Raw genomic sequence first — 23,273 nt, 5'->3', positions numbered from 1 at the left:
AGTGCTGTTGAATATTAATGTTATAAGATGATCTGTTCATTTTGAATCATAATAAAGGTGTATATATATATATATATATATATTACATTAAAATAATTTTCATATTTCTTTACAAACAGATATCCACGTATGGGGGCATAGAAGCCCTTGTGACTGAGGAATGATACTGTATGGGGGTTCAGGGGTATCTCCAGAGAGAAACTTTTGAAAATGTAAATGTCTGAATGGACCATTTTTCTATTTTCATTTAAGTGAGAAAGATTAGGCTACAAACTAGTAATTGTTTTGTTTTTCATCCTTGTCAGAGATGATGACATCTGAATAATTTCACAAAATTAGAACAAATCTATTTGTTTATTATTAAAGGCTTGGAACATGCTGATTAATAAAACTACATTTTGAAAGAAAAACTTTAAGGTCTAAAGGCTCTCTGGAAACACGCACCTCATGTTTACTCACATGTGGGAAAAAGAAGAAGTGGGTGCAGCCCGGGACAGGGCATCAGTGAAGCGTGTTTCAGTGCTAGAGAAAAATATTCAAGAATACAACGCAGAAAGATCAGATATGATGTAACCGGCACTGTTGTTTTGTCGGGCTGCTCACTAGAGACGAGAAGAGGACGTAACCGTCGTCATGATGTCTTGCAGTCAAGATGGAATCAATCTGGGATCCGGAACGTGGTGACCTGAGTAGCGGGGGCAATAGCAACTTCATACAGTCTGAGGCTGCGTTTCCACTGAAGCGGAAGAAATACGCACAAAGCCACTCCCAACACTAGGGAACCGCTTGCCCCGTGCTGCTGTCAATTTTACAATCCACCTCGCGAGCTTGACGCTCGGCTTCCACGTTTCCTATGGAAAAAATTAGAAAGCCAAACTGATAGCATTTTTTTAGCAAAATGCATGTCTAGATGTAGAACACAGGATAAGTATCGAAAATTACTCAAAAGCTTATCATCGATATCGTGAAGTTTTTTTTATCGTGAAAAATATTGATATCGTTTTATCGCCCAGCCCTAGGATGGACTTTCACGTTTAAGTGATGTTTGATTTGAGTACTGCTTAGCTCTATAAGTAGTTGCAATTAAATTGATTAATAAAATAAATTAAGCTGGACCAACATAAGAAAATTAATTTAATTAAACATTATTAAATTGACTTTGACTAACCTAATGCAGTTGAGTTAAAACTACTATAGTACATTGATTTGACCTAATTTAACTATGTTACGTTGGCTCAATGAAAATGACTCTGAATAAATGGAATTAAATTGTTGTAAACATTTTCTCAGATTCAATATGTAAGGGTTATTACTTTTTTTTTAAGAGTGTTGAGACAACTATAATAATCCATTTGTTGGTTGATTCCCTGAAAAGTGTATTCTCTGTGGGTCGATCTTCAATAAATAGTTGCAGCATTTTTTGCAGTATTTCATTAAAAAAATCCAGTTTAACCAGGCCAATCAGCTCTGAGTATTTTAATTAAGTAATAGTCTATTTCTTTTTTCAGAGCAAACATGTCTTTTTCTATGTACATTATGGTTATAATTAGGGCTGTCAGTCGATTAAAATTTTTAATCAAATTAATTACATGGTGTCCCGATTAATTAATCGTGATTAATCGCATATATAAATATTTGCTGAGAAAGCCCATCATATAACAATAATTCAATATATAAAGATTATACATATTTATATCAATATATAATTATACATAGTTATCTTCAAATATAAAAAATATATATATATATATATATATATATATATATATATATATATATATATATATATATATATATATATATAAATATATAAATAAAAAATATTCAGATAATTAAAATGCATTACATTTTTGTGGCAAAAGAGTTAATCATTGATAAGACAATACAAAAAGCAGCTTTATAATACAATGTATTGTTTACTATCATATTATTGAACATAAGCCAATCTTTGGCATACAGTTCACAGCAATCCATCAGTTGGAGATCAGACGTCTCGGGTGTGTTGTGTCATAAACATAAAATGTTTAGTTCACTGTTTCAATTTAAATATAGTTTAATACTCAATCTTTAAACACATCTTGAGATCCCTTAGATCGCATTTGCGCTCCAAGTGTTTTGAACGCAAGAATTTAATGTTTGCGTTGTTCTTCCTACTGATGTGTTTTCTTCACTGTAACTGTGCATTGCTCATACAGCTGAAATTTCACTTACTGCCCTCTGGAGTAAACAGGTGGTACTACAAGCATGCATTTCTCAGGAATCTTCCTTATTATGGTGCGATTAATTGCGTTAATTTTTTTAACACATTATTTTTTGTCAAATTAATCGCACTGAATTAATGCGTTAAATCGAAAGCCCTAGTTATAATAGATCGTGCTTTATTAAATAAACTCTGTGCTGTCTGCCAAACACAATTAACATCACACTATTACCGCCCACAGAAATCAGGCAGTAAATAGAATTTATTTAGTGAATTAGGCATTAAAAGAGTGCACAGTGTGCAAATAAATGCTGCTTTAGAAACATACATTCATCGTGAATGTTTGCTGATAACGTGGAAGTTCTATACAAAAAATTCAGATTTTAGTTTGACCCAACACACAAAGTAGCTTCTATGTTGTTTCCTATTAAACATAGATGTTGTGTTTTAGAGATGTATTCCTTTAGTTTTGGTATATTAAGTGTTTTAATGGTATGTTTTTTGTCCACAGATTTTTTAACAATTGCTGCAATACTGGGGACTGGAATCCTCGGTATGTAAAAGCTCAGTATGAAATGTAAAAGTGTAATAAATGGCATAACACTGAAATCATGTGATCTAAAACAGTTGAAAAAGCAGTGCTTTTGTTTTCTTTAATTAACCATGGAAAGCAAAAGAGAAGGAAATGAGAATTGTGTTAAGTATCTCTATGGAGGAATAAAACATGAGACCATAACCAGGCAAAATTTTGTTAAACAAAATTTCTCCAATGCTTTTATTTTTTAGGCAATATTCTAGTTTATTAATGATATATCCGGACTTTATGGTCTGAAGAGTAGCAGATACGTATGTTTATAAAAAAAAAACTGCAATTACATGGTGCATTGAACTTAACTGTTCTGTTTTCACTGAGATTTAATAGATGTTAAAATTACATTTCTCTTTTTATCTTCTCCTGTCTGATTTAAATCATTTTAAGGTGTTCATCTAGCCATAGTAAAATTACCACCATTAAATGATTCAGCCTTCTCGTTAACAGTCTCAAATGGCTGAATATATTTGTACTTTAATAAAAGGCCTCAGATGTATGCAAAATTCAGTAGAGTCTGCAGTGAAAAACTGATATGTGTCTGTTTCTGGCATAACTTTGCAGGACTGCCAGTAACGATAGCTCGGGCAGGTCTGGTGCCTTTCCTGATCTCCTTTCTTACAGGTTTTCTAGTGCAGGTAAGAAGAATTTATATAAGAGTGTTTAAATAAGGCACTCCATTGTGTGTTTTTCCATATTTACTAGTAGTTGTTTGATAGTCTGACAGTGTTTGATATTTAGCTTGTTGTTTTGTGATAACTTTTTAATTTTTTATTTATTTCACACCTGTGTAATAATAGACTTAACATTTCAAAAGTTTCATGGTTCTGGTAATTATACGGTGGCTCCTTTTATTATTCATATTTTCATCTTTTTCTTTTGTTGAAGCATTTTCTGACATTTGATTGAGTTGATTTTGACTTCAAACAATCTAAAGTTCTTAAGCAGATTTTTTTGACAGTAAAATGACATTGCTACTGACATTTGTTTTGTTTGACATTTAGGGAGACTTATTGTAAAGTACACTAATTGAGCATTGTATTAGGAACACTATGGTCCTAATAAAGTGCCAGATGTGGTCTTCTGCTGTTCGACATGGTCCTCAAGGTTTGATGTGTTGTGCATTCTGAGATGCTATTCTGCCCATGACAATTGTACAGAGAGGTTATCAGAGTTACCGTAGCCTTTCTGTCAGCTCGACCAGTCTGGCTATTCTCCATTGACCTCTCTCATCACAATTGGCTGGTTAGATAGAACTGCCACTCACTGGATTTTTTTTACTTTTGGCACCATTCTGGGTAAATTCTAGAGACTGTTTTGCGTGAAACTCCCAGGAGATCAACAATTACACAAATATTCAAACCAGCCTGTCTGGTACCAACAATCATGCCACGGTTGAAATCACTGAGGTCATATTTTTTCCTCATTCTGATGGTTGACGTGAGCATTAACTGAAGCTCCTGACCAGTATATGCATGATTTTTCTGCCACACAATTGGCTGGTTAGATAGGTATACAGGTGTTCGTAATAAAGTGCTCAGTGAGTGTATGTCTGAATTATGTCTGTTAATCGATTACAAGTTTTAATCGAATTAATTACATGAGATGATATATAAATATTTGCCGATAAAGACCCTCCAATAAAAACAATTCAATATATAATGATTAAATAATTGTAAATATATTATAAATAATATATATAATTAAAATGCATTACATTATTTTGGCAGACAAGCAATCCATTTTGCAATTTAACTTGTCAATCTGTCCTGCCAGAGTTTTGCTTTCTGCCCCTGCTGAAAACAGGTGGTACTTCAAGCTAGAATTTCTCTAGCGGTAGAAATATTCTTTATAACAGTCCAGGGACATAATTAATTGCGTAATTTTTTAACACTTCATTTTTTTACATAATTAATCGCGCTGAAATAACATATTAAATTGACATCTGTAGTCTGAATCAAAAATGTTTTTTTTTCTTTTTGTCTTCCTCATGCTGTCTTTGATTCTTTTCAAACACAGTTCCTTTTTTTAAAGCTGCTAATTGCTTTGAATCTCATGTATGACTTATTTATAGCTCATTTTAGCACCTATAATAATTATCCATCTTTTCCCCACATAAAATCACCATCAGAATAGTGTTCTGGTTCTTCAATTTCAGCACAAATAGTCGAGATTGAAGAAAATTGCTTACAAATTTTTTTTTAGCAGCACAATATCAGGGTTCTTCCTGGGTCAAAAGTGATCTTTGACAGTAGTTTAAGTTATATTAAGCTTAAAGGCCCCCTAATTTAATTTTTTGTGTCTGCAACAATGTTTTCTTCTATTTTCCTCATCAGTGCTGTTTTGAATGTCTGGGCTATTTAGCCATTTTTGATGTTTGACTTCATAGTGCTTAAAGAAAAAAAAAATCTCTGAGCAATTCAAATGTTTTGTGGTCTGTGCTTATCATATAAATTAGCTGGATGTGAGATGTATATAATTAAATTTGCTTTGGCAGCCTAAAATTTCACTTGGACTGCTGCCGAAATATGTTCAGTCCGTATGCATGGAAAATATGCATTGATAGTTATTTTGCTCTCATTGAAATAGCTTAGCTATGAACTAAACTCTGCATGTATCTCTCTGTGTTGAGTCATTTTGATTAATTCTCCTGTTTTTAGGCTCTGCTCATATACCTGTTTGTAGATCTGCTGCAGAAATGTCGTTTAGCCCAACTGGAGGCAGTGAAGGTAATAGAAAGAGTGTGCTGGTTTTAAATGCATGTTTGAACAGTTAGGTCTTCATTTCACAAATTAAAAATCTGAATGCAATCACAAACAAGGCAAATACTTAAATGTGTAATGGTTAAACTTTACTACTAGAATGATGATGTCTATTCAGTTGAATGCGATTGAGTTGATGAGGATAATTAGATTGTTTTGCTGTCCTGCAATAGACTGCGGAGACGGAGATAATCTTAATGGAGGATGTTGGCTCTGAAGAGCCTCCAACACTTAATACAGAGGAGGAAGAGGATGGGGATGAAGGAGCAGAGGCAGGTATGACACTATAGAAAGAGGTTACATTTCATAATAGCACAAAAGTTGAATTGCACCATTGGTGCTGTGGAATTATTTGCAGCGACACAGTTGGTGAACTGTGCATTCTTATGTGACAAATCCTTACTTTGAAATGTCTGTTATATTATCATAATCCTATCAGTATACACCAGATGTACTCAGTCCAGTGGTTGTGCAGGCCATGTGTTTTTTATGTAGAGTTCAATCGACCACACAATGTCCCACAGCTTGGTGTTGGAATGAAGCATATTTATAATATCCACTCCAAAATGTCGATTTTGTTTTACATATAATTGAAATGAGAATATATTAATAGGAAATATAAATGTGAGACTCACAAACATTACTTTTGCAAATAGAAAATATTAGAATAAAAGAACAGGGAGCCCTGCAGATTACAGATCTGAGATTACATAAAGAGACTGAAGCAATTGAGTCATAATAGATAGAAGAACTCTGGCGAATTCTCCAAGAAGCTTGGAACATCCTATCTGCCAACAACCAAGAAAAACTGTGCCCAGGTGTACCTAGGGGAATTGGTGCTGTTTTAAAGGCAAAGGTGGTCCTGCTGAATATTGATTTAGCTTGTTTTATGTTTACTAGACATTGTATGACATTAAGTGATAAATAAAAACAATTTTTAAAGACATCTTCACATATGCAATAAAGACTTTTGCACAGTACTGTAAAATAAGAATTATAATATGAATTCAGGTTTATTGGCAGTGTAAGTTTTTTTTTTATTATTTTTATCCACATTGGAGGGTTTTTGAGCATTAATTGGGTCCTGCCACAGCATCTCAATTGGGTTCAAGTCAGGACTTTGACAAGGCCACTCCAAAACTTAAATTTAGCTTCTTTTGGGCCATTCAGAGGTGGACTTGTTCCTATGCTTTGGATCATTGCCTTGCTGCATAATCCAGTTGCGCTTGAGCTTCAACTCACGGACTGATGGACAATCTTCTTTAGGATTTTCTGGTAGAGAGCAGAATTCATCTTTCTCTCAATTATTGCAAGTCACCCTGGCCCCGAAGCAGCAAAGCATCCCCACACATCACATTACCACCACCATGCTTGACCGTAGGTATGATGTTCTTTTTATGGAATTCTGTGTTTGATTTACACCAGATGCAATGGGACTCCTGTCTTCCAAACAGCTCCACTATCGACTCATCACTAAACATTCTACCAAAGGTTTTGAGGGTCATCAAGGTGTGTTTTGGCAAAATTCAGGGTTAGTCTTCTGGGTTAGCAGTGGTTTTCGCTTTGCCACTTTTCCATGGATGACATTTTTGGCCAGTGTCTCTCTGAAAGTGACATTTACTGATGCGAGAGAGGCCTGCAGTTCTTTGAATGATGTCCTCTGCTTTTTTATGACTTCCTGGATGAGTCGTCATTGTGCTCTTGGAGGAATTTTGTAAGGTCGGCCACTTCTGGGAAGATTTACTACTGTGTCAAGTTTTACAGTACATTATATACAGTACACACATGCTCTGTTCCGAAACCTGGTGTGTTGCCTATGGAGGCAACTCTGTAAGGCATCACAGCTACACTACCTACACATTTCCGAATGATAGAACAACTGAATTATGCTCAGTGTTGGTTAAGATGCTCAAATAATTACTAATTATTTCTCTAATATTGTAATAAGAATACTTTACTGATTAATTAATTTTAAATTAATCTCATTACTTATTTCTTTACTTTAAAGTTACTTTCTGAAACACTTTTTCGCAGAATTCGTTTTTGGAACGAATTCCAAATAATGTCTATATTTTCACCTTGTTCATTGTCACATAAAAGCCATACACTCCAGACATAAGTATTAACATAATTCATGATTTAAATGTGTTTTACATGAATAAATTGTTTTTAGAAGTGCACTCACTGACCAATTTATTAGGTACACCTGTACACCTATTTATTCATCCGATTTATCTAATCAGCCAATAGTGTGGCAGCAGTGCAATGCATAAAATCATTCAGATACGGGACAGGAGATTCAGTTAACGTTCACATCAACCATCAGAATGGGGATTTTTTTAATATCAGAATAGAATAGCATCTCAGAATGCACAACACATCGAACCTCGAGGCACATGGGCTACAATAGCAGAAGACCACATTGGGTGAGTTAAAGACTGGAAAACCAAAGCCTGGTCTTATGAATCTTGATTTATGCTGCAGCCTCAGCTTTCTGTTCTTGGATGACTGAAGTGAAGCCCAACATGGTCTTCTGCTCAAGGTTTGACATGATGTGCATTCCTAGATGATATTTTGCTCACTACAATTGTACAGAGCGGTTATCTGAGTTACTATAGCCTTTCTGTCAGCTCGAACCAGTCTGATCATTCTCCATTGACCTCTCTCATCAACAAGGCATTTCCATCCACAGAAATTCATCTCCGTATGTATTACTTTACCATTGTTGTTTAAAGCCCAAGGCACTGTGGTTAATGTATCTTTGGCACAAATTTGATTTGTGTTGTATTTGCCTTCACTCTTGCTGTTATCCCTGCTGTTTAACTGTTTAGGCAGGAGGTGGTGGACCATGTAAAACAGTAGGAAATGTAGCAGGAAAACAGATGGAAGCATTATTGTTTTGTTTGCTAAAAGGCTATGCTAAAATACACTGGTATTTGCACTAACTAATCAGAGCTCGTCTTGGCCCACGCAAGAAAGACATTAAGTATTTTTGACATGAGATCGAGGGAATAGACAGATAATGAAGATGAATGAGGCAAAGAGAGAGGGCCGCCCTGTCAGTGGAGATGATGGGTGAGAAGAGAAGGCTTCCTGTGAACATCAGTGGAAATCATAGCCATCTGACACAGACAGACTAATTGAAGGCTTTTCTCTAAAACTGTGTCGACCTAGAAGTAAATACTCCATATGTTACTGCAGCAAAAAAAAAACTAGGTTTGATGCTTTGTCTGAACCCAAGTTTGATTCCACGCATCTCCCCTGCGGATCTCTTGTAGCATTTTAATGTATTTTTCAGTCCAAACTGCAGTACGTTAGTCATCAACATGAATACTATTGTGAGTACTTGCAGTAGCTAGCACTGTAGCTAGGTAACTTGATTAAACTTTTGTCATCTGAAACTATAAGACACAAGAGCAATTTTTTTATATATACTCTGATGAGCCAAAACATTATGACCACTCATGGGTAGCGATTAATGTTGATCATCTCCTAACAAGGCCACATGTCAAGGTCTGAATAGATTAGACAGTAAGTGAACAATCAGTTCTCGTAGTCAACATGTTGAATGCTGGAGAAATGGGCAGAAGTAAAGGCCTAAGCGTCTTTAACAATGGCCAAATTGTTATGGCTAGATGACTGGGCCAGAGCATCTCTGAAACGACTTGTGCTTGTGGGGTGCTCACGGTCAGCAATGGTAAATTTATTTTATACCTACTGACAGTGATCTGAGGAGGGACAGGGTGTTGGGTGCCCAAGTCTCTTTGATGCACAAGGACAATGAAGGTTATCCTGTCTGGTCCGAACCGACAGAAGGTGTACTGTGGCACAAGTCAGAGAAAATGATAATGATGATTACGAGATGAATGTGTCACAACACATGGGGCTGCGTAGCAGCAGACTGGTCAAAGTGCCCATGATGACTGGTTAAAGTGCCCATGATGATCTCTGTCCACCCACGAAAGAGCCTACAATGGACACATAAGCATCAGAAATTAACCTTAGAGCAGTGGAAGAAGGTCACCTGGTCCGATGTGTCCTGTTTTCTTTTACATCACATGGATGGCCATGTAAGTGTGCGCCATTTACCAGTGATGGCGCCAGGATGCACTGTGGGAAGATGACAAGACAGTGGAGGGAGTGTGATGCTCTGGACAATGTTCTGCTGGGAAACCCTGGGCCTGGCCATTCATGTGGACATCAGTTTAACACGTGCCGTGAATGATCTCGCCAAGCTGTTGGTGATTGCGGTGTTGCGAGGCGAGAGATAAAGCCATGTACAGAGCTGCAGTAGGGAGAGAGACAGAGAGAGAGAAAGAGAGAGAGACGCAACTAAGCTGTGTGTCTGTGTGTGTGATTGAGAGCTGCTGCTGAGAAACAGAGTGACTGAGAGGTCAGTGAGCTGGAAACCACTTGGGTCCGTGCTGGTGGAAAAGCATTGTGTGACTGTGAAGACACTGGAAAGTGCAAAAATAAATGTTGTACATTTGGATGTGCACCCGACTCCCGTTTCCTTCTTCCCATACGAGCAAAGGTCTTTCACACTGGTGCCAAAACCTGGGACTGGAGGAAAAGCACGCTGTCCTGGAGAACTCACTGCTGGATCAAGAATGCGACTCTGAGGATGCACGATCTGGTTGTACTCGAGTGGTTCGTCAGCAGGCTACTGAAGGGGATGGCTGAGCAAGCCCAGTGCCATCGCCCAGCGTCACTGACAGAGCTGGTCCAGCGGGCCGAAGTCCTGGTGGACGGCGTGTCCAGGAGCCGACGAGTTTTGTTCCCCTTTCTCTTCTGTTTTTCTCTCTCTCTCTCTCTCTCTCTCTCTCTCTCTCTCTCTCTCTCTTTCTCTCACTCTCTTCTTCTCTCATTTCCCCTCCCCTTCTCCTTCCCCTAGAGCTGCTCCTGGTTCCCGGAGGTGGGGGAAACCATCCTGCGCTGGGTCAGCCAGAAGGGCAACAGTTCCTCTCCAGAGCTTGGGGTGGGGTGGGGGGCAAGGCACAATACGGATAGCTCCCCGGCTTGAATCGGGCAATGGGGATGTGTGGCAGGCAAGTCAAGTGAAGTCAATTTTATTTGTATAGTGCCTTTCACAACACACATCGTTTCAAAGCAGCTTTACAGAAGATCAGGCATTAACAGACGATAAAACTGTAATGTCTATAATGTCGATGAATCATCATTGTGTAATTAGTTTAAAAATAAGTAATTACATAATAATTGTATTAATAACCCCAGTGAACCTTGGGAGAAACCAGACTCACTGCGGGGGCCAGTTCCCCTCTGGCTAACATCATGAATATAATGTAAATGGTCTGCACTTATATAGTGCTTTTTTATTAACCTTAGTGGTTACCAAAGCACTTTACACTGTGTCCCAATCACCCATCCACACTCACATTCACACACCAAGGTGCTAGCCCGCCATTGGGAGCAACTCAGGGTTGCAACTCAGGGTAACAATACAATACTCTTTCAGAGTATTGTATTGTTACTCACCATAGTAATTACAGATAGGCACATGATCACATGAAGTACATCAATAGTGGCCTTTCCAAGAGCAATGACCAGTAAACATGTAGAGACAGTGCTCAGTGTCACTCACACAAACACTAAACACCATCAGGGTAGCACATATGAAATTAAAATAATGCAATAAACATTAACTAAATGTGGCAGTGGCGGAGGGCGGTGCCGGGTCGTGATTCTACACACCTGGCCCCTTATCAGGCTAATCAAGCCTCCAAGAGGGATAAAGGCTGACTGCTGAGTATGCTGTGGGAGAGAGAGATCGTTTACAGACATGTCCGTCATGTGTGTGTTTGTCTTTAGTTTAAGTTTATAATTAAAATATTATTTATATTACCAAGCCGGTTCTCACCTCCTCCTTTCCATTGAACTGCGTTACACTAAACTACATCAAATATAACACAGAACACACCAATTTAGATAAGTGATATTAAATATAAGAAGAAACATGACTATTCACATAAAATATAATACATTTTAATGGGTCACGCAGGTAATTCTGGGAAGTCCCGTTTATTGTTTTTTTTTCTGTAATTTTAACAATAATTTACTGTAAAATTACATATACTCTCTTGTTAAACATAATATACATTTTTATACATTTTATATTATTATAAAATTACATGTATTGTCTTTTTAAATATATTATAATTTTTTACCGTATATTTAAAGGCAAACTACCTGCTAACAAATTAAAGTTTTTAACTGTAGCAGTTTTACAGTATATTAAATTTACAGAGATTTCTTTTACTGTGCCTGATATGAGTTTAATTGAAGACCCTTAAATATTTTTATATGATTTTTTTTTCAGCCCCATCAGACAATGCAAGTAAAATTGGTATAAAAATGGTCAATAATGATGTGTATGCTGCATACTTTATTAAACAATAAATAATATGCAGTGATAATAACAATTACAATATTAGTTTTGTCAGTAAAGATATAATGGAGAGATGGCCATCTACATTTAAATAGCAGGCTTATTGATTAGATCTGTATGTTAGTGACATACTATGCTATGAATATAAATCTGTATTTACAAACAGTTTGAGATGAGCATACGTTCATGGAGAATTGTTTTAATTTTTCCAGTCATTTAAACACACTATCTGAGCAAAAACTTGCTTTGACTGGGGTAGTGAGTGGTTGTTCTGAATCATTATATTGAGGGTATTTTAAAAGAAAGAAATACAGAGAACTGATGAATATTTGTAAATTTGTTACATTTTTAACACATGCAAATCTGAACGGTAAACAATATTTGGAAATTCTTTAATTCTTTTTAATTCTGGTGTATGTGAACTTTCAAATGCAACCTGTTGATTTCCCTGTGATCATGTTGGTCCATCTTATCTCATGGCAACTATTAGCTTTCATCATTCAGTATATTTATATTGCTTCATAAAGCTGAAAAACAGTGAATAACTAAGGATCTTGTAGGCCTGAAATTAGAGATGGCAATGTTTAACTTTGTGGTTAACTATCTCTTTTTGTTCCAAGTATACATTTTCAAACTGCACATACTCCATTCCATTCCATTTTTTTGTTGCTTTCAGTGAAATCTTAATTAAATGCTTTTTCTATGGTATTCCCTAAGCATCCACTTGCTTGAGGGTGATGAAAGTTCCCTTTAGACTTGTTTTGGTTTTCTTTGAAGAGAAGCGGACCTTGATTATAGCACTTCATTTGTTTGTGCTGAACAGCTTTCAAATCAGGAGTTAAATACAGTTTGAAGCAGTGTACAAAATTAACTGCAAGAATATCATTCAAAATAGCCTGCTACTTTGCATATTTTTCTCTGTGCTTAATAAATGACTTTGAATGTCAGGCAGTCAGCGTTTCATCAAGGAAATGGTTTTGAAAAGATAAGCATTTTACATAAATCAGTGTGACTATGGCAGTTTGTTTTGCACTTCACTCAAAATGCACACAGCTGAATCAACAGAATCATTGCTTGCATCTTGATCTTAGATCTTAGTTTTTCAAGATCATTATACTCTCTATTAAGCATTTTGCGCCAAAGTGCACTGTAAACAACAGATGTGTTAATTCTCACAACTTTAAATGTAGACAAGTAGTGTGCACTATTTGTTGAAAATCCAAATGTACAGTACTTGTTTGAGCTAACTCAGCAAGGTGAGATTTAGTAGAAGACTGTTTCTCACCATTCTCATTGGTTAATTGGCCGAACTCATCAGAGTCGAGAAGACATTCTGATTGAATCTGACCAGTCCTACTCACTTTATATATGCTCTAAACTAACTGTAATTTTAAATATATCAGCTCTATTTACTGGTGAGCATTTACATTTACATTTATGCATTTGACAGACGCTTTTATCCAAAGCGACTTACAGTGCAATTATTACAGGGACAATCCCCCCGGAGCAACCTGGAGTTAAGTGCCTTGCTCAAGGACACAATGGTGGTGGCTGTGGGGCTCAAACCAGCATCCTTCTGATTACCAGATTACCAGTTATGTGCTTAGACCACTACACCACCACCACTCCATAGAGCAGTGTGGGAGTCCCGGATTCTCTGTGCTAAAACCAGGAAGTAACCGTGTTTGCATAATCGGTGACGAGGGCGATTCTAAGGTTCCATTTTCGCTCTAAGATAAATGTTTTACTCCACTGATGGTTAGGTTTAAGGTGGGGGTTTGGGTTTTTGGGTAATGTTAATAAAATATCCTTTCCTCTTTACTATATTACATCCTTTACAGCTAAAAACAACTCACAACTTGCATTTGGCAGCCCTCTGTGGGCATTTCACTCAGAAAACGGAGCTTACACGTGGTCTTAAGTTCAAAAACACTTCCCACTTTCGCAACCGTGGGCAGTTCTTTGAATTAAACTCACACAGACTGAGTTTAGCTCATGAAACGTCAACCTATTTTTTATATATATATATATATATAAAAAATACTGTTAACACAGTTAAAACATAGTTAAAATGACTAACAAACTATTCCCATCCAATTTTATTCAAAGCATGCTGAAACGAAAACATTTCAAATCCCAGTAATACTTTGATTTTGTTGTTTTTAGCCAATGCAATTGATATTATTAAAGGAAAGCAACACTATTTTTGTTCCCAATCTGAGTTAAGTCTACACGCAACAAGTTAACACATTGAGTTACTAGTAGTATGGTAACTTTAGTTAACTACATAACAAAATAAATTCACTCAATCTGAAGACTATATTACAATTTTTTTAAGAGATTGCTTAATTACTTTAAGGCAGTTAATGTACCCAAATCTAAAGTTTAAAGTTTGTTTTTGAAACTGTCAAAATTATTAAACCAAAGTTGAAGATGCATTGCAGTTATAGGTATTCATACACCATCCATTTATTGTGACATTGTCAGATGAACTGCAGTCTGATAGAAAGAGTTTTGAATTCTGTCTGCAAATTGCCCATATCCCAGCAAATCCCCCGCAGACCCAGTCTGAGCCCAGTGGTATATTCTTTTAACACATGATCAAGGTGCCTTTCATGCCCATCTACGCTATTATACTCATAAAATGCTTGAAATTAATAACCTATCTGTGTTAATGCACTTTTAAATAAAGCATTAATGATAAAGATTTGCTTTATTACTGCAGGCTGAGTGTGCAGAGCACTATTTTCTGTTCAAGCCCTGCTTAATTTATATGCCAGGTTGACAGTGTCATCAGATAGGTTTTGCAATGGCCCAGCATTCTATGATTCAATTAGGCTTTCATGCCTGGGCTGCACGGTTGGCTCGCTGGTGTTTGATAAGAAGCCCATTAAAAAGATAGATGTCTCTGAGCATAGAAATAAAGTGTAAAAAAATTATTCCACACTGCTATCTGCTTAGTGCTGAATAGAAGACTGTGTGTTCCAGAAAATACGATAGAGAGTCGATATGCATTCATCATAGAGAAAATTGAACAGTAACATTCAAAACAATTTTCTTCCTGCCCTGCCTGACACGCAGGGTTAGTTTGGTGTGATCAGCTGTGAGTCTGACTTTCATTTTTGCAAATTTGATAGATCTTTCAATAGCGTAAACGATGTGTATGCAGCTCATAGCAATAATTGTGATATATAAGGTAGAACAATATGATGCTAGTACATGCTACATTCTGTACTCCTCTTACAACACAATTTTATCTTAAAACTTGCATGTTAGTGTGTATTTTAATCTTCCTATACAAGTGTAAGGGATTACTGACATCTTTGAAATGGAACCTTTTTTACATTTCCAGGTTTGGAACGCTGAAGTGACTTCTACATTATGGCGGTTTTCTATAGCTTCTATTTGCTCCAACAGCAGAAAAGAAAAAAGGTCTACTAATACATATCCAAAACTTTCCAATAGAGGACATAAATTGAGAAAAATTGATTTCGGCAGTTAAGAGCATCGCAACTGTAGTGACTATATATTTTTTTATCCATAAATGAATGCCAGGATAATATTACACAAAGTATAATAATATAAATATTCGTTAAATTATAAAAAAATTGCTTTAATTTTTTTAAATAAAAAAAGATAATACATTTTTTGCTAGATTTACCCTACCGCATTTAGGTGGAAATGCATCATCACACCCTGTGTCCAAATCGCATACTGTAAGTGTATGAAATGTATTTGATATAGGACGATCCAGTAAAACAGTACATTCTTTTGGTATGCATGGAATTTGTACGAGTAGATTTCATACATACTTCATCAAGGGATGTACAGTAAGTATTGACCTGTGATCCGAATATACAGTATGATGTAATAACAACTAGATTAGTAGGAAATAGTAGGTCATCTGGATATTTCTCACTTACTGTTTTATGAATACTGAGGATTCGAACATACTACTCCATTGTCATACTGTTTTTGGCATACTATATAGTAGGAAAGCATGGATAGTCAGATGCAGCAACAGTCTGTGAAAAGGGACCGTTAGTTACATATTTGCATATAAAACAATTAGTCAGAACTATTTAAGTGTAGCCTACTAGATACATTTTTTTATTTTTATTTTTTTTAAAGAAAGAACTAAAAGCAATAGCAAATATCTCTCAACAAGTTCCTTTAAACAGTTTATTCACATGAATCTGAACCTTCATTTGGTCCTCATTTATAGAGATATCTTATATTTTCTCCAAAAACACTCCTTGGTTGACAATTTTCACATCACTTCTCATACTCAGTGAATGGGTCTTCTTCAATAAATAATGATCTAAATCACCTTGAAATTTGAGCAATGTATGTTCTTGAAGGTGTACAAATGCTTGTCTCTTTACACACAGACCTTTTGGTGAAACTGCGGATATCATGGTTCGGTATTAAGAGTGACCTTGCCTTGTAACAATAAATGGTAATAAATGTTAGCTAACATGATGGATTCTAAGCAATAGTAAATCACGGAGAATGCATAGAGTAGTGTGGTTTTAAAGTAGTGCTCTGCAAAGACTCACACCTCAGCAGGGTTATTTTCGTAAACTAAAACTGAAACTAAGGTGAAAACTATTGATCAAAAAACATTTTCGTTTTCATTTTCGTAAACTGGAAGTAAATTAAAAACTAAAACGAAGCAAAACTAACAACAGTTATTGAAAAACTAACTGAAATAAAATAATAATTCATCAAAAATAAATCGTTTTCATAATCAACAAGATCTCATCACAAGGAAAAATCTAACCTCAGTGGTTGTTTAAGGAAATACCTGAAGGGCTTTATAACGTGCACGGAATGGGAACCGCTCGAATTTTTGGTGCCCCATGGGATAAGATGATGCCCACCTAGGGTGTTGGTGCCCCACACAGAATGCGTCATCAGCGGTGGTACTGGACTTATATGCCCACTAGACTGTGTAATTTGGTAGCGTTCAAAACTTTTAATTCTGCTCTTGACTGCAAGTTCACTCTCAGATCTGCATGGAATATTCACTGATTGGGCTAAAAATGCAAACCGCAACTCAACTTTGTTGAAGAAATGCTGAGAGATATGCGCAAAGTGACAAAATGGAGTGGATGGATGGAGTAAAAAGGCTTCACTTCTTCATTTTTGTGTATTGTGTACATTTCCCAAGCTTAATTTCAAATGTCTTGCTTTGGTCGGCACTCTTGAGGTGTTCTGTTAACTCTGCTAAACTATAATTACTAAAACTGAAACTAAAATGTTTAAAAACAAAATGTGTTTCGATTTCACACGTCATTCATAACATAACACAAGTATACACAGCAGTCTCAAGAGTTACCGCAAGGGGTGCTAGAGCAGATTTTCTTCTTTCAGTCAGCAACTGTCATGGCGGACTCTATACAATTTATACAAAATTTAAACTTAACTAAAACTAACAAAATCATGAAATGTATAGCAAATATTTTTGGAGTTTGACAGATGTTTGGAAAAGTGCTGTGTAAAGATTATTTTGAATTCCTACATTCATATGGTCATATTATCTTGGCCAGACAACTTGAAAAAGCACCTCCTAAGAATCACTTTATGGAAATCTTGAATGAAAGCCACCTAGACAAGGATAGCTTTGTTGATGATCTGGAAAATTTGTCACAGTGTTTTGTCCCACAGGAGGCATCAACAACTCTGAAATAGAGCATACTGTATATCAAATTACAAAGCTCTTTTTTAGACAGACAAACTTCTCTCTCTCTCTCTCTCACACACACAGGCTCTCCATCAAGACTAGCTGTCATCCTACATTTTTAGGAATCGACATGATGACAGCTCTTTTGAAGTTGTAATGCTTCTTTTTGGTGTGACTTGCTTGTTACTGGTTCCATCGTGTATAAGTAGGTTTCTGAGAAGGAAAATATTGTTACATTTTAGGACATTGATTCACTTTTGTAGGTGTATAATTTTGCACTGATTCTTGAGTACTGGGACAAAAAAAGAATTAATTTTTTATTTGATCTCTGAAACAAAAATTATGATATTAAGTAAAGGGGGCCAGTCCATAAACATAATACATTTTGTAATTTACCAGCCTAACGGCATTTATTAGATTGCAGGGTTTATGTCGTCATGACAACAAAGTTGTAATATTGGATATAACTTTACACAGATTAGGTTGGTATACAATTTTAGCATTCAAATCATGTTAACATGTATATTGTTTATGTCTTGTAGCCATACTTTTGAAACCATTTGTATTTCAATGTTTATTGACTGGCCCCATTCACTTCAACTGTAACCTTGATTTTTTTTTTCTTTTTATATAAACAAGGGACCAGTTAAAACTTTTTTTTTTTTTTTTTTTTGTGGTAATCAACAATATGCCACAAATGCTGTTGATTTCGCTTAACTTACATTAAACTCTGAAAATTTCTTTAATTGGCTTCCTCATTAAGCTTTAGTTAGTTAATAACCTTTATTTGAAGAAGAAAAAAAAACAGCATTGAGACAGAAAACCAGACAACAAGACCAATTAAAAACCATTTAAAGGGATAGTTCACCCAAAAAGTTACATTTTCTCATAATTTACTCACCCTCATGCCATGCCAGATGTATATTACTTTTTCTTCTGCAGAACACAAACAAAGATTTTTAGAAGAATATCTCAACTCTTTTGGTCCTTTCAATGCCAGTAAATGGTGACCTGCATTCTGGGAATCTGACAATGCTTTACATTTTTTTTAATAAAATTCACTTTGGCTAAGGGACAGTATGGTTGATATAATAATTTGGTTTTGTTGAAATCCTCATGACCCACATAATCCATAGGCATGATTTTTGGACATATGGTTCAAAAGTTATGGACAAAAAAAAATCACTTTTTGACCCATAGGTGGCGCTGTTCCAAACTTTGCATGTGCACTCAGGTCATTGGACTTGCATACCGAGTTTCATTTTGATATGGAAATATGTTGCCAATATATAGCCTTACATCCATTTTTACTCTGACCTTGTAACTTTGACGTAACTTTTCAAAAAATTTCTGTATTATTCATTATTCAATCTGTGCATCTTGGTCTGGAGAATTTTTTGAGCTATTGTTTTGGAAAATCAGACAAAATGTCAAGGAAGAAAAATTATAAGCAGCATAATTCAAGATGGCGGCCACTGTAATCGGCAGAGTTTTTATGTATGGGGTTCATTGGAATCATGAGGAGGAGTGTAATCAGATGCAAGAAGAATTCAGTTTCTAGGACAAATAGTTAACACGATATGCACTAAAGAAATGTACATTTTTGACATGGTAGTGGCAATAGAGAGTATGTCCTAGAGACCACAAATTTGGTATGGGGCTATTCAGTATGCCAAATTTCATAATTTTCCTGTGTACGGTTGATAGGGCTGCCATTGACTCCCAGCCAGAAGAAATTAAAAAAAATTATATGAATGGATATAACAGGCGTTATTGCACTTTCGGTGCTTGGCCCTTAATAAATAATAGTAATAAACTAAAGTCCAAGGAAACTGTATACGGTTACTCAAAAATTAATAAAGAGTCCCAAAAACAAATTATCAAAGAATGTTGCTTTGAGATGTAGTGACTAACCATGCTGGCATAGTGCTATGTCCCTCTCTCTTGCTGTTACACACACACACTTAAAAACATACATCAGACAAATACGCAAACACAGGTGCTTGGCCAACACATGACCAATGAATGGTCCCGTTGTACATACATTACAAGCTCTCTTGCGTTCCTTAACGCTCTTTTCAAGTTCCTTAAGAGTTCCATTCATTCAAAACAGCTGTCAGTTAAGTCATTAACTGATTAGGCAGCAAGTCAGCTGCCTAAGTTTTCGGATGCAGCCCAGATGTGGTAGATGAGTTGATAGTTGAGGAGTAGGGAGAGACACAGAGAAAAAACAAGTTGGTTTGAATGGACTGGGAACAAAAAGTTGCATATATTTTTCGAAAAGATTAAACTCAAATTGCTGCCCGAGTCCGCCATGACAGTTGTTGATTGAAAGAAGAAAATCTGCTCTAGCGCCCCTTGCGGTAACTCTGAGACGTCTGTGTGTACTTGCGTTATGTTATGAATTGAGCGCTGACATGAATGGCGTGTGAAATCGAGCTTGCGTAGCAAGGTGGGTCTGCGTTCACATACTTGCGTAGAGTATGTTTGGGCCTTTACACTCAGAGCCTCGATGTATCTATGACAGGTGTTGAGATCTAGCAGATGTCTATCCTAATTACTTGGCTGTCCCTTTCTGCAAACAGATGGGGCCCTCTCAGAAATTAATGTTCTAGCCTCAACATCTCCACAGCCCAGTTCCCTGTCATTTGTGGCGCACAGGTACAGTAGTCTTAACTTAATGTGAAAAATCCAATCAGATTACCATGCCACAGCATCATTAGGGAGATTGGTGTTGATGGACATAAGGGATTTGAAAAGTGATTTGTCACTCTAATAAGAAGTAGAAACTAGACTGGCGTTAGGAATTGGCCAATACTTTTGAGCACTCTTACATGAAGTTAGTAACACATCCTGATGACTGTTTTCTGCACCATATATTTTTTGACTCACATTTTTTCTGACTAAATATATTATATTGAATGTGCTTATGTCAATTATATATTATATATAGAATTATATATAACTTCTATCATGGGTTTGAGTCCCGCTGTCCACATACAAGTATGTGGACATACGTTTTAGGAAAACTATTTGCTCTAGATTTTTTTTTCCCCCATGTTTATTAGGTGCGACTAGTTACAAATTAAAATGGGAAATGAAAAAGCACACAGCAGTCACACGCAGGTTTTATACAATTTATTAATTTCAACATTGTCACGATCTCTGTGGGTCCATCCGGTTCTTTTTTGTCCGTCTGTTAATTTTGTTTCCCTCATGTGTTTTCCTTTGCCGCATGGCTGGCGTGATTAGCGTTTCCTAAGTAATGCTCATTCGCTACGCTCACGATGCAGTCATCTCCACCTGCCACTCATTACCTTGTCTATTTAACCTCTCTCTTGTGTCTTGTGGGTCGCCGGATTGTTTTGTGAGTCTCTGCTGCTCAGTCAAGCCTGCCAGCCAGTTCTGTTTATTATTTTCTGTCTGTCTGTTTGTTTTCTTTCCTAAACTTATCCAGTCAGATATCTCTCAACCAGTGATTATGGATTGATCATAATGGCATATAGATCTGATGCTGCAAACGTGATGCTTCCAGGAGTGCCAAAACATATATCTCGTATCATGCACATTGACAAGTGCACGGAGAACAAATGAATGGCCACTGTGTGTGATTAATTTAATTTGTGGTAGCCATCTATTTATTTATTAAAGTTGCTTTTCCATACCATTCAAAATAATAGACAGCAGTCTTAGAATTAGCCCATAATACAAAAAACATATAATTTCTGTGCACAAAGATTTTTTAAATAAAAAATAAATACACAATACTAGGAGAAAAGCTTCAGTGTGCTTTTTAAAAACATTACAGCCCAATTATATTAAATTATTATTTAGCTTACTGTAGAAAAATGGCGGCAAAATTCCCTGTATTAAATTATATTAAATAACAAACTAATAAAGCATTACATTTAAAAAAAATTAATTACCAAACAAAAAAATGTATACTTGTCTTTTCAGAGCTATTTGTCCAATGCTGAGCTCACTTTCAGAAAACAAACTTTTGAACATTTTTAAACATTTAAATATTTTAAATCTAACCCTCTTTACCTCGGATGGCATTTGCTGATCTTCTTCAGAAAATTTTAATTGCATTATGATGCTAAAATAAATTTTATATGACAATCAAGTTCAGTTGGTTGTTAAAGGTTGCTGGACAAATATGCAGGACATAATGTAGTTGTGATGGCAATTCTTAAGATTAGTTGATTGTTCAAAATAGTCTTTTGAATAACAGGAATGTATCATATATAAACCCTGATATTATACCGCATCAGTTTTTCTTTAATAGCTGTGCACACAGCATATACACATCAATGGATGGTCATTATACTAAGACCAAAAGTGTCCCCCACTACTTGGTGCAGGTTGCCAGCTTGATAAGGGCCATACTGATTCACTTTTGGTTTGGAACTGGTGGCAACCTGCGATAGGTGCAACATCAGGACCAATATTACAGTCCTGTCAGAAGGGCAACAGCTCCCTTTTGTTTGCAATTATTTGTCTTCTGATTAGATTTATTTGTGAAATTAAAATGACAGTAAGCTGGTCAAGTCAATTTCAAGTCAAGTAAAGTCAAGTGGTTTTTATTGTCGTTCAACCATATACAGTTAGTACAGTACACAGTGAAACGAGACAACGTTCCTCCAGGATCATTGTGCTACATAAAAACAACAAAGGACAAACACAGAACCACATGAGACTACACAGACTAAATAACATACCTATATAATGTGCATGTGCAAACGTGTGCAAAAAGTACGGGACAGTACAATAAATTACTAAAAATGAACAGGACAATAGGCACAGGGAGAGACAGTGCAGCATCAACCAGTATACAGTAGTGCAAAAAGATTACAGTTTCTAAATTGCCAAATGTAAACATAACATACTATGAGATAGTGTTCTATGGACATAGCAGTTATTGAGGTAGCAGCCAGGTATAAAGTGACAATAATTAAAGTGCAACTCAGGACACGTGTGTGTGTCAGTCCAGTCTCTGAGTATTGAGGAGTCTGATGGCTTGGGGGAAGAAGCTGTTACACAGTCTGGCCACGAGGGCCCGAATGCTTCTGTACCTCTTGCCAGACAGCAGGAGGGTGAAGAGTTTGTGTGAGATGCCGGTTGCTTTGCGGATGCAGTGTTTTTTGTAAATGTCTTTGATGGAGGGAAGCGAGACCCCGGTGATCTTCTCAGATGTCCTCACTATCCTCTGCAGGGCTTTGCGGTCCGAAACGGTGCAAGTCCCAAACCAGGCAGTGATGCAGGATGCTCTCAATAGTCCCCCTATAGAATGTAGTGAGGATGGGGGGTTGGAGATGTGCTTTCCTCAGCCTTTGAAGAAAGTAGAGACGCTGCTGGGCTTTCTTGGCAATAGAGCCCCCTATAGAATGGTGGTGGCGTAGTGGCTAAAGCACAGGGCTGTTAATCAGAAGGTCGTTGGTTTGAACCCCACAGCCACCACCATTGTGCCCTTGAGCAAGGCACTTAACTCCAGGTTGTTCCGGGGGGATTGTCCCTGTAATAATTGCACTGTAAGTCGCTTTGGATAAAAGTGTCTGCCAAATGCCTAAATGTAGAGCCAGTGTTGAGGGACCAGGTGATGTTCTCTGCCAGGTGAACACCAAGGAATT

At 36.5% G+C, this 23,273-nt stretch overlaps 1 protein-coding gene across 1 annotated transcript in view; it reads left to right on the top strand.

Annotated features, from left to right (window-relative positions):
- The window catches only part of si:ch211-51h4.2 (uncharacterized), a 163,924-nt gene that overhangs the window by 4,150 nt on the left and 136,501 nt on the right, over nt 1–23,273 (top strand). The window contains exons 2-5 of the mRNA XM_052101126.1: nt 2,712–2,753; nt 3,354–3,427; nt 5,450–5,518; nt 5,725–5,827. Of these exons, the coding sequence (XP_051957086.1) occupies nt 2,712–2,753; nt 3,354–3,427; nt 5,450–5,518; nt 5,725–5,827 (288 nt within the window). The remainder of the gene's footprint in view (nt 1–2,711; nt 2,754–3,353; nt 3,428–5,449; nt 5,519–5,724; nt 5,828–23,273) is intronic.

The sequence above is a fragment of the Xyrauchen texanus genome, chromosome 32 (genome assembly GCF_025860055.1).
Source record: "Xyrauchen texanus isolate HMW12.3.18 chromosome 32, RBS_HiC_50CHRs, whole genome shotgun sequence".
Classification (NCBI taxonomy): Eukaryota; Metazoa; Chordata; class Actinopteri; order Cypriniformes; family Catostomidae; genus Xyrauchen; species Xyrauchen texanus.
The sequence above is the reverse complement of the archived record's forward strand: the minus strand, read 5'-3'. Positions and strand labels throughout refer to the sequence as shown.